Here is a 13,065-nt window from a genome sequence, read left to right on the forward strand (position 1 = left end):
GCCAGTATATCACCCATTGAAATGTGTGAGGCTGAAAAGACAAGTTAACAATGGACAATCGTGATAGCACTTAAACATTTGCTGCTGATGTACTGTGGCCAGTCCCTGGTCTAACAATTCTACATGAATTAATTCTTTTTCATACCACCCCTCTTGAACTGTGGTTCCATTACTTGGGCCAGGGGATTGTCCTACAGGGGGACCCCTTCCTCTCCGGGCTCGTGGGTTTTCAAGGGGCACAGATATCTTCAAACTTCCTCAGATGCCTCTTAAATTAATGTTTGTATTCTCCACATCATGGGAACTAAAAGCCAGAATTCTTTTTGGTCACAGTTTTGGATCTCCGGTAGAAAGGGCTTTGTTTTCCAAAGCTGTAAATGCTTTCCTCTCTGCTCCAGAGGGGCGGGCTAGGATTGAAGCCTGCATGCCTCTTTGAGCACCTTACTAAAGCAACAAGATGTATTCTACACCCTAATATCCTCACATTCTACGACCACATTCTAAAGTGTTCTAGAAAGGCTCAGTAGGTAAATGGAGTTCTGAGAAATAACATATAACAGTTAAACCAACTTCTATAAATTTTTTAAAGATTTACTTATGTATTTGCGAGGGAGAGAGAGAACAAGCATGGGGTGGGGAGGGGCAGAGAGAGAGGGAGAGAGAGAAACTCCAGCAGACTCCACACTGAGCAGGGAGCCCAATGCAGGGCTCAGTCTCACAACCCTGAGATCATGACGTGAGCCGAAACCAAGAGTTAGAGGCTCAACCAACTGTGCCACTCTCAGGTGCCCCATTAAACCAACCTCTAAACAAGGAGCCTAACTTCTCAGTTCCATGCTCCCCACCTTTCCTCACATAAGCCAATCTTACATTTTAGAGTCTTTCACTTATGGCATTTGAACAAATGTAATTGTGTCTGTCAGGGTACACTTGGTTGCAAGTGACAGACAAAAAAAAAAAAAATCAAACAAACTACCTCAGGGAAAGGGTAGAGGATGTATTAGCTCAGGGAATACAAACAGCAGGAAGTTGAATGAGCCTTCAGAAACTGCTGGAACATACTCTGGTTTCCCTCTCCATCAGCCGTCTTTACACCTGTAACTTCATTGTCTCACTGCAGACTAACAGGAAAGATGCTGGCAACTCCCCAAGGCCCAATCCAAAAATCCTGTAGAAGGGTCTAGTATAGGTCAGGTGCCTGCCCCTGGATCAGGCAGCTGTGCCCAAGATGATAACGTAGCTGTGTGGACAGGGTGTGGGTTTCAAAAGAAGGAGCAGGACACTCTAGGAAAACTAGTGTCCACTGTCAAAAAAAAAAAAAAAAAAAGGGAAGAGTCCCAGCTTTGTCCTGCTTGTCAAAGCTTGTCACAGGGCCTCTGTACCTCCTCCAGATGCTTCAACACTCAAAGCCTAAGAAAATAGAGAAAGTTCTGGGCTCATGTAGATTCAATCTGAAGGCTGGAGGAGGATTTGGGGGAATCTACTTAGAAAACACTCTGGAACAAGTTATTCCTTTTGAGTAGATAATGTTTTTTTAATTTGATACATATTTTTAAAGATATAATTTGAGAGAGAGAGAGAAAAAGAGAGCATGAGTGGGGGGAGAGGCAGAGAGAGAGGGAGAAGCAGACTCCCCACTGAGCAGGGAGCCTTGATGTGGGGCTTGATCCCAGGATCCTGGGATCATGAACTGAGCTGAAGGCAGATGCTCAAATGACTGAGCCATCCAGGCATCCCAAGATAACTTCAATTTTAAGGGATCTTTCCCAGTATAGTTGTGGAGGTGCTGCCAGTGTTCTAAGCTCCTTTCATAGTTGGCAATTCTAATGGAGGCTGTTGGTGTTAAGGTGCTTATTTCCTTTGCCTCTTCTAGGAAGAAGTTCCATGGAAAGTTGTAATTGACCCACCTTGGATTCATACTTTTCCTCAACTGGTCATGGTAGCCAGAGAAGCCAAGAAACTCTATGTAGAAATCAAATTGGCCAAGTCCAACTCCAGGATAAAGGAGTATGGAGGGGATGGAACAGGGTTCTTAGCTTCCTCAACTGGAGCACAGGGATTGGGAATAGGAAAGTGATTTTTCCTCGAAGAGAAGCTAGACAAACCAAGATTCTAAGTCCATGATGCCTACCAACAAGCTTTGCACACTTAGCCACTTCATCCTCCAACCACCCCACTGTTTTCCAGGTGATCGTTCAGCGGTCTCTGGCTGCCAAGAACCTATCCCATGCCAAAGGAGGCTCTTTGATGGCTGCCTACCTGAAGGTGCTGCCTCTTTTTATGATGGTGTTCCCTGGAATGGTCAGTCGTGTCCTCTTCCCAGGTGAGAAGACAATGGGGAGAAGAGATCATCTGTCTTTGAGTCGCAGACCCTGTGAAGTATTCTAAACATATGACTGTCATCAGAGATTGGGACTGGAGTCCCGCATTGTGATTTGGCTGAGGTATCTCCATCCAGATATCTGACTCTACACTGTTTCCCAAAGGGGTTCAACAGGAATGTCTAGTAGATGTCCCAGGCCAGTAGAGGGGAGACCCATCTGGGGCCTTGCCTGAAATGTATTTTTGAAGCCACAAACTACAGGCTAAGATCTTGTGGTTCCAGATGTCAGTTTCCTGAAGACTAATATGAAAGTTCCTCTTAGGCTTTTTAGTACTTCATTTCAGCTCAGTTGTTTGGTTATTTTGGCCCAGTGGAACCCCTTTGGGGGTACTTAACAAAAACCAGGGATGTCAAAGCCTCTAGAATATTTACCTTAGAATTTTTAGTGTGGTAAAGTGATGAGATTTGCACTGTGTGGGTAAACAGGACTGGGGGAAGGGTATTATTGGGAGTCACTGTGACGTCAGGAACTGCTGATCTGTATGGAAGAAAGCTCCTCTTTTTCTGAATCAGTGAGCTTTCCTCCCATATCCACCAAGGCTGTTATTTATTTTTTTAGATTTTATTTATTTATTTGACAGATAGAGAACACAAGTAGGCAGAGCAGCAGGGAGAGGGAGAAGCAGGCTCCCCACTGAGCAGGGAGCCCAATGCGGGGCTCGATCCCTGGACCCTGGGATCATGAACTGAGCTGAAGGCAGCCGCTTAATCGACTGAGCCACCCAGGTGCCCACCACCAAGGCTGTTATTACCTCAAAGGGGAATGTAAGGTAGAGTGCTCCCTCCCCTGCACTTTATCCTACACAATGTCATGCTCAGGTAAAGAAAGGATAGGATGGCCTAGAAGTTTTGTCAAAATAATTTAGGACAATAAGCCTAGGAGAAAAGAATTGGGGGAGGAAAACGGGGGGAGCTGTGCTGTGGGCTAGACTCTGTGCTTCCCCCTTCTCCAGCCCAGAGGGCATGAAGAACCCAGAGGCACTGGTCCTGGTTCCAGGAAAGGTACACAAGACTTGAGAAAAGCCAGGTCAGAGTGTGAACTGGGATTTGGGATTTGTGGTGACTTAATGGAAAATACACAGCTTTGGGTGAGGCTTGATAGGTGAACGAAGAACTAGCTTTAAACAACCTACCTTCATCATGACAAGAGTCTTACAGTGTGGTATTTCTGAATATGGACTCTGGTTTGAATGTTGCAGCCAGAATTCTGGCTCTGCCACTTCCTAGCCGTGTGACCTTGGAAAGCCACTTGCCTCTGTTCCCGCACTCATAAAATGGGAATAATCCTTCATAAGGCTTAAAGCAGTTCTTGGCACGAGGTAAGCACTATAGAAGTGTTTATTCTTATTTTTATGTATTATCTCATTTATTCCTCAAAACAACCTTGTAAGGTAGGTAGTGTTCGGGCTCTTTTCATTTACAGATGAGGAAACTGAACTTCATCCACTCATTTATTCTTCCATGTGTCCATCGAAGAATCTGAGAGCCAGTGAACTACCAGGCCTTAATCTGGGAGACCTGGGGATCCTTAATACCAACAGTATCCCTGCTGTTGTGGGTCTCACATTCTAGTGGAGAGGAGACACACAAAGAGAAGAAATAAGTAAATGTGACATCCACTGATTGTGAGGCAACAGTTGATCCATATGGGGGATTTCTTTTTTTCTTTTGGTGGGGAGGGGCAGAGGGAAAGACAACGAGTCTTAAGCAGGCTCCATGCCTAGCAGAGAGCCTGGTGTGGGGCTAGATCTCATGACCTTGAGTTCATGACCCGAGCTGAAATAAGGAGTCAGACGTTTAGACGACTGAGTCCCCCAGGCGCCCTGGGTGGTCTCAAAGTACATTTCAGAGTGGATACAACAAGATTAATGATGGGTAGGATGTTGGGGATAAAGAGGAGCAATCTAGACCCCTCCTAGATTAAGCGACTTGCTGAAAGTTAACCTGGCTAGTGCTCGGTGGGCTGGGATTGGAACCCAGCCGCATCTGCCTCCAAAGCCCAGCTCTTAATCATGCTATTGTCTGCCTTAGCAAATTACACCTTAAGCTTTGGGTCAGTATCTGGAAGATCAATCACAACACCTTGACCATAATTCTTTGTTTGTTTTTAAGATTTAATTATTTATTAGAGAGAAAGAGCACACCAGCAGAGGGAGGTGCAGAGGGAGAAGGAGAAGCAGATTCCCCAATGAGCAGGGAGCCCAACATGGGGCTCGATCCCAGGACCCCAGAATCATGACCAAAGCTGAAGGCAGATGTTTAACCAACTGAGCCACCTAGGTGTCCCCTTGATCATCATTCTTAATAGCCTGTCAATCGGCAATCATGATTAAGTGAAACAATGCCATGTTCTATGTCTCTAAGGACTTTTGAATGTAACAGATGAGTCTGGTACTCATGAAGAAGCAACACAAGATATAAATCAAAACACTCTAGCATATAGTACTAACAATAAGTGAAAGGAATTTGAGAGTGAAGTAGGTTGGAGAAGGTGAGGTCGGCATGGTATGTTTGAAGACCTGGACAAGTCCTTCTCAAAGTGTAGTTCCCCAGTCCTGCAGCAGCGATGTCACCTTAGAACTTGTTAGAAATGCAAACTTTCAGGCCCTGTCCAAGACCTACTGAATCAGAATCTCCTGAGGTTTGGGCCCAGCGGTCTGTTTTTGACAAGCTCCCCAGAAGACTGAGAAGCCCTTGCCTCAAGTGCCAGCCTTCAGGCCAAGCGACTCTACCTTCCTATTTCCATGTCTCCCCCTGTGTCTGCTCTTCCAGCTACCCCTGAATCTTCAATTGGGTCCAGAAGCCACCCAAAAGGATGCTCCAATTATGAGATGTAATGAGCCTGAAGAACACCTTCTTCCACTTATCCATCTGAGAAATGGCACACACTTTGAAAGGAGCCATAGTAGAAATTAAGAGAGAAGCAAAACCACCCTCAAACAATAAAATGCAAGTCTAGAAGTGTACCCATTTACAAACCCAATCATCCCCATCTGAGCTCTGGAATACACTCAGGGTATGAGACCTCGTCATGATATTTACTTGCTATTTGATTTGAGGAAGCGTTTTCACCTCTCTGGGCCTCAATTTACTTGCCCTTAAAATAGGTGTAATACCATCTCTTCCCCCTGGAGTTGTGAAGAATACAATGAGATATATATGGATAGTCTTTATTTGTCATGGTGAACCCTCAGTGAATGTTAGCATTTGGAAATAGAAGACTTTGTGTTGTTTGGATGGGACCTTGCCAGAAGCATCCTTTATGCCAACTATCAGAGGGACTGATAAGAGAACCCACACCATATACAAAATGGTTGATTAATTAACCCAAGGCAGATGGGTGGTTGTTACCCAATGGTGGGTTAATGACCCATAAGGCTGTTGGTTTCAGTTGTAGCTTAACTGAGCCAACTAATATCCTTAGGATGAATATATTCTTTTTTTTTTTTTCAAAGTAAGCTCCATGCCCAGCATGGAGTGCAGTGTAGGGCTTGAACTCACAACCTTGAGATCAAGACCTGAGCTGACATCAAGAATCGGATGCTTAATGGACTGAGCCACCCAGGCACCCTGAATGAATATATTCTTTAAGCTGAATAGACAAGGACAACTGCCACAAACATGCTTTGTAAACTGTGTCTGTCACCTTTCATGGCTGAAGGGTGCATGTCTGGAAGGTTAACCAACCTAAGCTTAACAACCAAAGGTTAAACTATATAGTTAATTAAATATCCCAGGGAGAGTCTTGCTTCTTCTCAGTGTATCTTGAAGAGGGGAGCTTTTGGGGGTGCCTGGGTGGCTCAACTGGTCGGGTGACTGTCCTGGGATCGACCTCTGTCTCTAAAGTAAATAAATCTTAAAAAAAGAAAAAAAGAGGAGCCTTTGGACAAAAAAAAGGTAAAGCCCGTATAATCTGAATGTGAATAAGACCTTTGCCTGACTGGGAGGCTCTTTACAACATTCTAAGCATGGGGATGAAACTCTTCCCTTATCTTCTTTTAAGGCTTCTCAGAAGAACCATAAAAAGCCAGGAACTTTGACCTGTCAAAAGCATTTTTCTCAAGATTGTTTCTGCTCAGGACTTCTCTTCAAATACCAGTTTTGGTCTACAGTCTTAATTTTGTCTGAGGTTTGAGCCAGAGCTTTGGGGGCATCTACCTCTGTTCTGCAGCAACTGTATTATTAATTGTGGCCACAGCACCCATTGGTGGATGTTAGTGAGGTGAGGGGTGCCAGCCTTTGAGAAGACGTAACAATGCTTGGAGAAATTTTATAACGACCGGTTTGCTGGTGGATTTCCCAGGGGATGAAAGGGCCCAGGGTTGTATCCATTGCTTAGGTCTTCCATTACATTAAAAAGAAAATGAAGATAGAACAATATTGCATTTTAAAATTGTGGTGTCCTTTAAGTGTTTACATTTATTAAATTAGCAGGTAAAAATATAGAGACTAAGTATACAAGCTCATGTGGAGATACTGTCAAACATCTACATTTGAGGTCTCAGTTAAATGGTCATTGTGACATTGATACTGCACTGGAACCGGGCAGGAAGTTAAGCATGAGCAGTGGAGGGGTTCACATTCACTTGTGAGCTGAAGTTCAAGATGGGTGGACAGACAGCCCATCACCCTTCAAAATGAGGAGCAAGGACTGAAGACTTTGGATTGAGCAGATGGGGCCCTGGAGGGATTTATGGGTAGTTGTTTCTCAGTCCACCTGGTGGAGGAGACTTGAGAGGTAATCATTGACCCAGCTGGGGTGAGTGATGTTGGGTAGGCATTGGGGTGTTGGTGAGGAGCGCTGGTTAGCTCAGATATCAGGAGCTGAAGAAATCAGAAGGTGACGAGAAAGGTATCGTTCAGACACAGGTGCCAAACCTTTGAGACCATAAAGAGTTCTAAAGGTCCCAGTGGCCAGGATGAAGCCTTGGGTGGGGTGCCTGCCAGACTTATTACAGAGAAGCAGGTGCTCTCTTGGTGTTCTCTGAAAAATTGGATTGGGAGTCAGGAGACCTGGGTTTCGACTCTGCCTCTGACGTGACCCTGCTGGATATTTATACTTAGGTCCCTCGTCCTGGTTCTTCGTCTGTGCAACAGTGAAAGTAATCTCTTCCCTCATTCAGGAGCGCGGTCATAGCTAGCCTCTGTCCCTCAGAAATTTGTTGACCATCTGCTCTGTCACACACTCTGGACTCCAAGCAGGAGGCCTAGGCTTGTATGCTTGGGATGTTTTCGTCATCATACAAGGAGGAGATGAAGAACTCCAGGTGCCAGGAAGGCTGGGTGGATTTATGCCAGAACATCAGAATGCTGTTCAGGAGAGCAAAGACCCGATACAGAAACGCAGGAAGAGGAAGGCAGGGACATCCAGTCGGCACAGCTGGGTTGTTAGGAGCCTAAAAGGAGAAGAGCTCTGGAGGAGCTAGGGGAGAGAGGGATTTGGAAAATAATCATCCTATGTGGGGGAAATGGCATTCTCCAGTGTACCCCTGAGGAACTGTAGGCAAGGTGTGAATGGCATGTCCCCTTGTGGGGGTCAGGGGATGCATCCTGATGAGAGACATTGTAGAGAATGGCCACGAGGTGTCTCAGCTTTATTAAGGTGACAGTCATAACAGCTGAAATGTATTCAGTGCTTCCTACATAGCAGCTTCTGGGCCAAGCATGTTACTTATGTCATCTCAGCCAACCCTCAGGATAATCATACCAAGTAGACTTACGTTGTTGTCCCATTTTACAGGTAGGGCAAAGCTAAGTAAGAAGGTAATGGTTTGTGAAGTCTAGAATCCTTTTTTATTTCTCAGAGCTGTATGCATATAGACAGTCATCCTGTCTCCTGGCGTGGGCCTGCGTCAGGCCATGTTGTGGCTCGGCCTGGGCTCAGAGGGTCTGTCTGCTCACTCTGCACCTTGTTTCTTCCACAGATCAAGTGGCCTGTGCAGATCCAGACACCTGCCTGAAGGTCTGTAGCAACCCCTCCGGCTGCTCTGACATCGCATATCCCAAACTTGTGCTGGAACTCCTGCCCACAGGTAATGTCCACTCGCCCCTAGATGGAGTCCCCTGGAGTGCCCAGAAAGGAAGACCTTGGCTGGGCCCTGATCTGAGGGAAGGACGGGATGGGAAGGCAGCAGGAGGAAATGCGCTCTGGGCTGAGGGACTGAGCCCCAGAGTCAGAGGCCTCAGATAAAACCCAGGTCCTGATTATGGCCCCCCTCCAGCCCTGGTCCCTCTTATAGCTCGCTCCCACCCCAAGTTCTGCCTCCTCCCCTGGCACCTACTGGGAGATCGGTTGGCACCATGGGCCTGGGGTAACGGGGTCATGAGTGCAGGCAGGAGCAGTTAGCAGGAAAAGCCTGAGGCCCATAGACCTCCCTTTTGCCCCCAGGGCTCCGTGGGCTCATGATGGCTGTGATGGTGGCGGCGCTCATGTCCTCCCTCACCTCCATCTTTAATAGTGCCAGCACCATCTTCACCATGGACCTCTGGAAGTACATCCGGCCTCGGGCATCAGAGAAAGAGCTCATGATTGTAGGCAGGTAAGGTTGCACTGAGTGGGACTGGGGAAGGAGAGTGAAAAGTTTAGAAACCCAGGGAGGAGAATGCTGAGCCCACTCAGAGGCAAACACTGACCAGCCACTCATTCTGGAGGCTCAGCCTCCTCTGATGGCAAAGGTGAGGTTCATTAGGACTCTGTGTACGAATAAGCCACTCATTCAAGAGATGTTCACTGAGCACCTACTATGTGCTGGGTGGCTAGACACAGAGCAGGGGAAAGCAAAGATTCAGTTTCTGCTTTCACAAAGCTAAAGATAATTAAAGAAAGAGGATAATTAAACAGAAACTACAACCCCAGTGAGTGCTGTGAGGAGAAGCCAGGAGATGTAGAGATTCAGAGGAGTCCCCAGCCTGGAGTGGGTGGGACCTTAGGGATGAATAGGAGTTAGCCAGGTAAAAGGGAGGAAGAGGTTCTGGGGACTGGGTGGGGTTGTGGTGTGGGGAAGGTTTTCCTACCAAGGCTTCTGTAAGGTCCTGAAATCTAATGGGGGTAACGAAAGGGACCAAAATGGACGGTATGCAAATATATGCAAATATTATGTAAAATAAATGCTAATAAGCATCTTGGGGCCCCCAAGGACTGTCTCAGCTTTGAGTTAGGGAAAGAGTTCTTAGGTCTGACAGCATAAACATAACTTATAAAGGAAAAGAAACAAATACATTAGACTTCATCAAAAGCTAAAACTTTTTCACTTCAAAAGTCACCATTAAGGAATGAGAAGACAAACCACAGATAAGGAGAAACTATTTGCAAGCCCCATAGCTGGCAAAGACTTGTGATCTAAAATGATCTACAAAATGAAATTGTAATCCTAAAAAACTATAAGGAGATACCATGACATGCCCACTAGAATGGCTATAATCAGAAAGACAGACAAGGAGATAGAGAAGTTGGAACCTTCCTAACTCTGCCAGCGGGAATGTAAAATGGTTCAACCATTCAAAACAGTTTGGCACCTTTTAAAAAAATTAAACATACAGCTTATCATGTGACTGAGCAGTTGCATTCCCAGAAATGAAAACATTATGTCTACATAAAGATTGCATTCCCAGAAATACATAAAAACTCAAACACAAATATTCACAGTAGCTTTTGTTTATAAGAGGAGAAAAGTAGAAACAACACAAGTATCCACTGACCACTGCAGGATAAAACAGTGGCGTGTCATGGTAGATCCATTCAATGTAGTGTTTTTCAACAATAGGAACGAATGACATACCGTGATTATGTGATTACGTGATTACGTGATTACGTATGATGTGTGGATGAACCCCAAAAGCACGCCATGTGGAGGAAACCGGCTGCCAAAGACCATATGTTGTTGAATCCTGTTTCTATGAAATGTCCAGAAAAGGCAAACCCATAGAAACAGGAGTAGATAAGGGATAAATTGTAAATGGAAGCAAAGGAACTTGTTTGGAATAACGGATGTCAAACCTGATTGTGTTGCCTGGAGTTATGGGATTCTACTCTTAGAATAGGTGAATCTCGTGGTATGTAAATTCTACCTCAATAAAGCTGTAAAGAGAGAGAGAGAGCAGGAAGTATTTCCGGGGGCGATATGCTAACGAGGCGCTCTCTCCACCTGGCACTAGGGTGTTTGTATTGCTGCTGGTGCTGGTCTCCATCCTCTGGATCCCCATAGTCCAGGCCAGCCAGGGAGGCCAGCTCTTCATTTACATCCAGTCCATTAGCTCTTACCTGCAGCCGCCCGTGGCCGTGGTCTTCATCATGGGATGTTTCTGGAAACGGACCAATGAAAAGGTAGCTCTGGATAAGCACCGCCCATGAGGATGTCTTAATGACATGGGTGGTGTTCCAGAGGATGAGTTCTGGGGATGGAGGTGTGGGAAGGGGGCCAGCTGGCCTTTGAAGAGCAACCACGGGGGTTCTGTTTGGATGCATTGTGTCATGAAACAGGGAAGCTAAATTTACAAGGAATGAGTATATTACACATGAATAATTAGTTGTGTGTGAAAGATAAACAGATAAGGAGGTCCAATCCTTTTTAAATTACTGACCCCTACATCAACCATCCCTAGAAAGGCAAACTCCTGGAAATGGCTTGTCGAGGTCTGCAGAGGCCCAGGCTGGCTGCCCTGTAACCCTGGATGTCTCTAAGATGGCCTTGCTCTGATTTGCAGGGGGCCTTCTCAGGTCTGATCTTGGGCCTTCTCCTAGGCTTGATTCGGCTGGTCCTGGACTTCATTTACCCGCAGCCTCGGTGTGACCAGCCAGATGATCGCCCCGCTGTGGTGAAGGATGTCCACTACCTCTATTTCTCCATGGTTCTGTCTGCAGTGACTCTGATCACCGTGTCCATTGTGAGCTGGTTCACAGAGTCACCCTCCAAGGAGATGGTACGTTTGGGTTTGATACTGTATAACCACTGAGACCCTTGGCTGCAAGTGACAGAAAACTGACCCAAACTGGCCTCAATGAAGAGGGTTTGATTGTTCAAGAAGCTGGAATATCCAAGACTGGGCTTTAAGGGACAGCTTGATTTGGGACGGAGGACCATCCAAATCCATCCTTCATTTCTGCCTCAATTTTCAGGTGCCATGCGGGACTGGCAGTTTCCAGGGATTTTATCTTTTCTTATACCCATCAAGCAAAAGCAGAAACACACTTGTCCCAGCATTTCCAGCAGGGTTCCCGATTCCCACTGATGCAGTTAGCTCGACACATGTTTACCCATGAACCAGTTCAGTCTCCATGGCTAGAGAAATGCACGATGGAGGGGTGGGGGGTCCACCAAAAGCCCCAGGCTAGGGTTAAGCTCTGGGGGGCCAGAATGAAGGAGGGTGAGATCCCAACAGAATTAGCGCTGCTGAAGAAAGCAAGCCAGGGAAATGTCCATTTCGTGGGGGAAATGTCCACTGACTGGTGCAGAGCGCAGGGAGCTGGAGCTTGTTGGAGGTACAGTAACACGGCGGGCATTCTCACATGTGAGGCCCAACATGGGGTGGAGCAGGGGACCCTAATCTGATCCATCTTTGCTCCTTAGGTAAGCCGCCTGACCTGGTTTACTCGTCATGACCCCGTGGTCCAGAAGGAACAGGTGCCACCAGCAACTCCCCGGCCTCTTACTATCTCTCAGAATGGGACACCAGAGGCCAGCATCACAAACAGCCAGTTGGAGATTGTTCAAGAAAGCATATCCAAACCCCACAGCTGTGAGTTGCCTCTCCTCGGTTACAGTGGAAACCCAAGAAGCATTAGGTGTTTAAGGGGAGATATTTCTACCAAATCACAAGCCAGAAGAGGGGTGTACTTGGAATGTGAGCATCCCCTGACTCCCTGTGTCTGTTCTAACTTTCAACAGAAGCTCAGTGGAGAACAGTAACAGTAAGTGGGTGTTGAGTGGCTTGCTACAACATGGCTCCCTTAGTCCCCATGAGATCCCGCCAGGCAGGCTGGAATGCTATTGGCTTTCTCTAAATTGCTGGTTTCACACTGGCAGCCTGTAGACATACTGTGGTGTAGTCCACCTACCATTTCAATAAAAGGTGAGCTGACATTGAAAACTTGGGAGATTTCACATAAAATGCCAGATTTCCATCTCCTTTTGAAACATGGGAAGATGTAACAACTCTGCGCCCCCATGTCTGCATGACTAACGCTGTCCAGAGCTTGGAAAGCCGGCCCCTCAGACTGGGCTGTGCCCTTCAGTGAGCCAAGGTCCCCACCCATCCCTATTGCGCCATGACCCTGCAGCCGTGGGCTGTCATTTACCATCACATGTGGCCTTTTACATCTGTCAATATACATGTACAAACAAACATTCTGTGGCTATGAATCCATGTCAACCTAATGATGGAAATCCAAGGATAGATCCAGAAGGCCATGTGTTTCAGGAAAAATGAGAGAATCCTTTCTGGTTCATATTTTGACAAGTTTAATAAGCAAAGTATTTTGCCCTGACCATGTGACTGGCCGTAAAGGCCGTGGCGCTTGCAGCCCCAGCTCTAAATGGGGCAATAGTTTCCCACAAGAGTGCCCTTCCCTGCCTTGGGCCTCCTGGCAGACAGTGTGATAGAGAGGAGGAAATCAGACAGATGTGGCTTCTAAACCCATCTCTGCTACCGCTTACCAGCTGCGGGGCTTCACCCAAGTTAGTCAA

At 46.5% G+C, this 13,065-nt stretch overlaps 1 protein-coding gene across 4 annotated transcripts in view; it reads left to right on the forward strand.

The window, feature by feature from the left end:
• LOC111146348 (solute carrier family 5 member 11) overlaps positions 1-13,065 on the forward strand; it is a 42,359-nt gene that overhangs the window by 28,823 nt on the left and 471 nt on the right. For all 4 annotated transcript variants that reach the window (XM_022501867.1, XM_022501868.1, XM_022501869.1 and 1 more), the window contains 6 exons: positions 2,188-2,323; positions 8,308-8,415; positions 8,772-8,922; positions 10,538-10,706; positions 11,087-11,302; positions 11,950-12,118. In XM_022501867.1, coding sequence (XP_022357575.1) covers positions 2,188-2,323; positions 8,308-8,415; positions 8,772-8,922; positions 10,538-10,706; positions 11,087-11,302; positions 11,950-12,118 — 949 coding nt within the window. The remainder of the gene's footprint in view (positions 1-2,187; positions 2,324-8,307; positions 8,416-8,771; positions 8,923-10,537; positions 10,707-11,086; positions 11,303-11,949; positions 12,119-13,065) is intronic.

The sequence above is a fragment of the Enhydra lutris genome, unplaced genomic scaffold (genome assembly GCF_002288905.1).
Source record: "Enhydra lutris kenyoni isolate GAN:26980312 unplaced genomic scaffold, ASM228890v2 scaffoldscaffold13, whole genome shotgun sequence".
Lineage (NCBI taxonomy): Eukaryota > Metazoa > Chordata > Mammalia > Carnivora > Mustelidae > Enhydra > Enhydra lutris.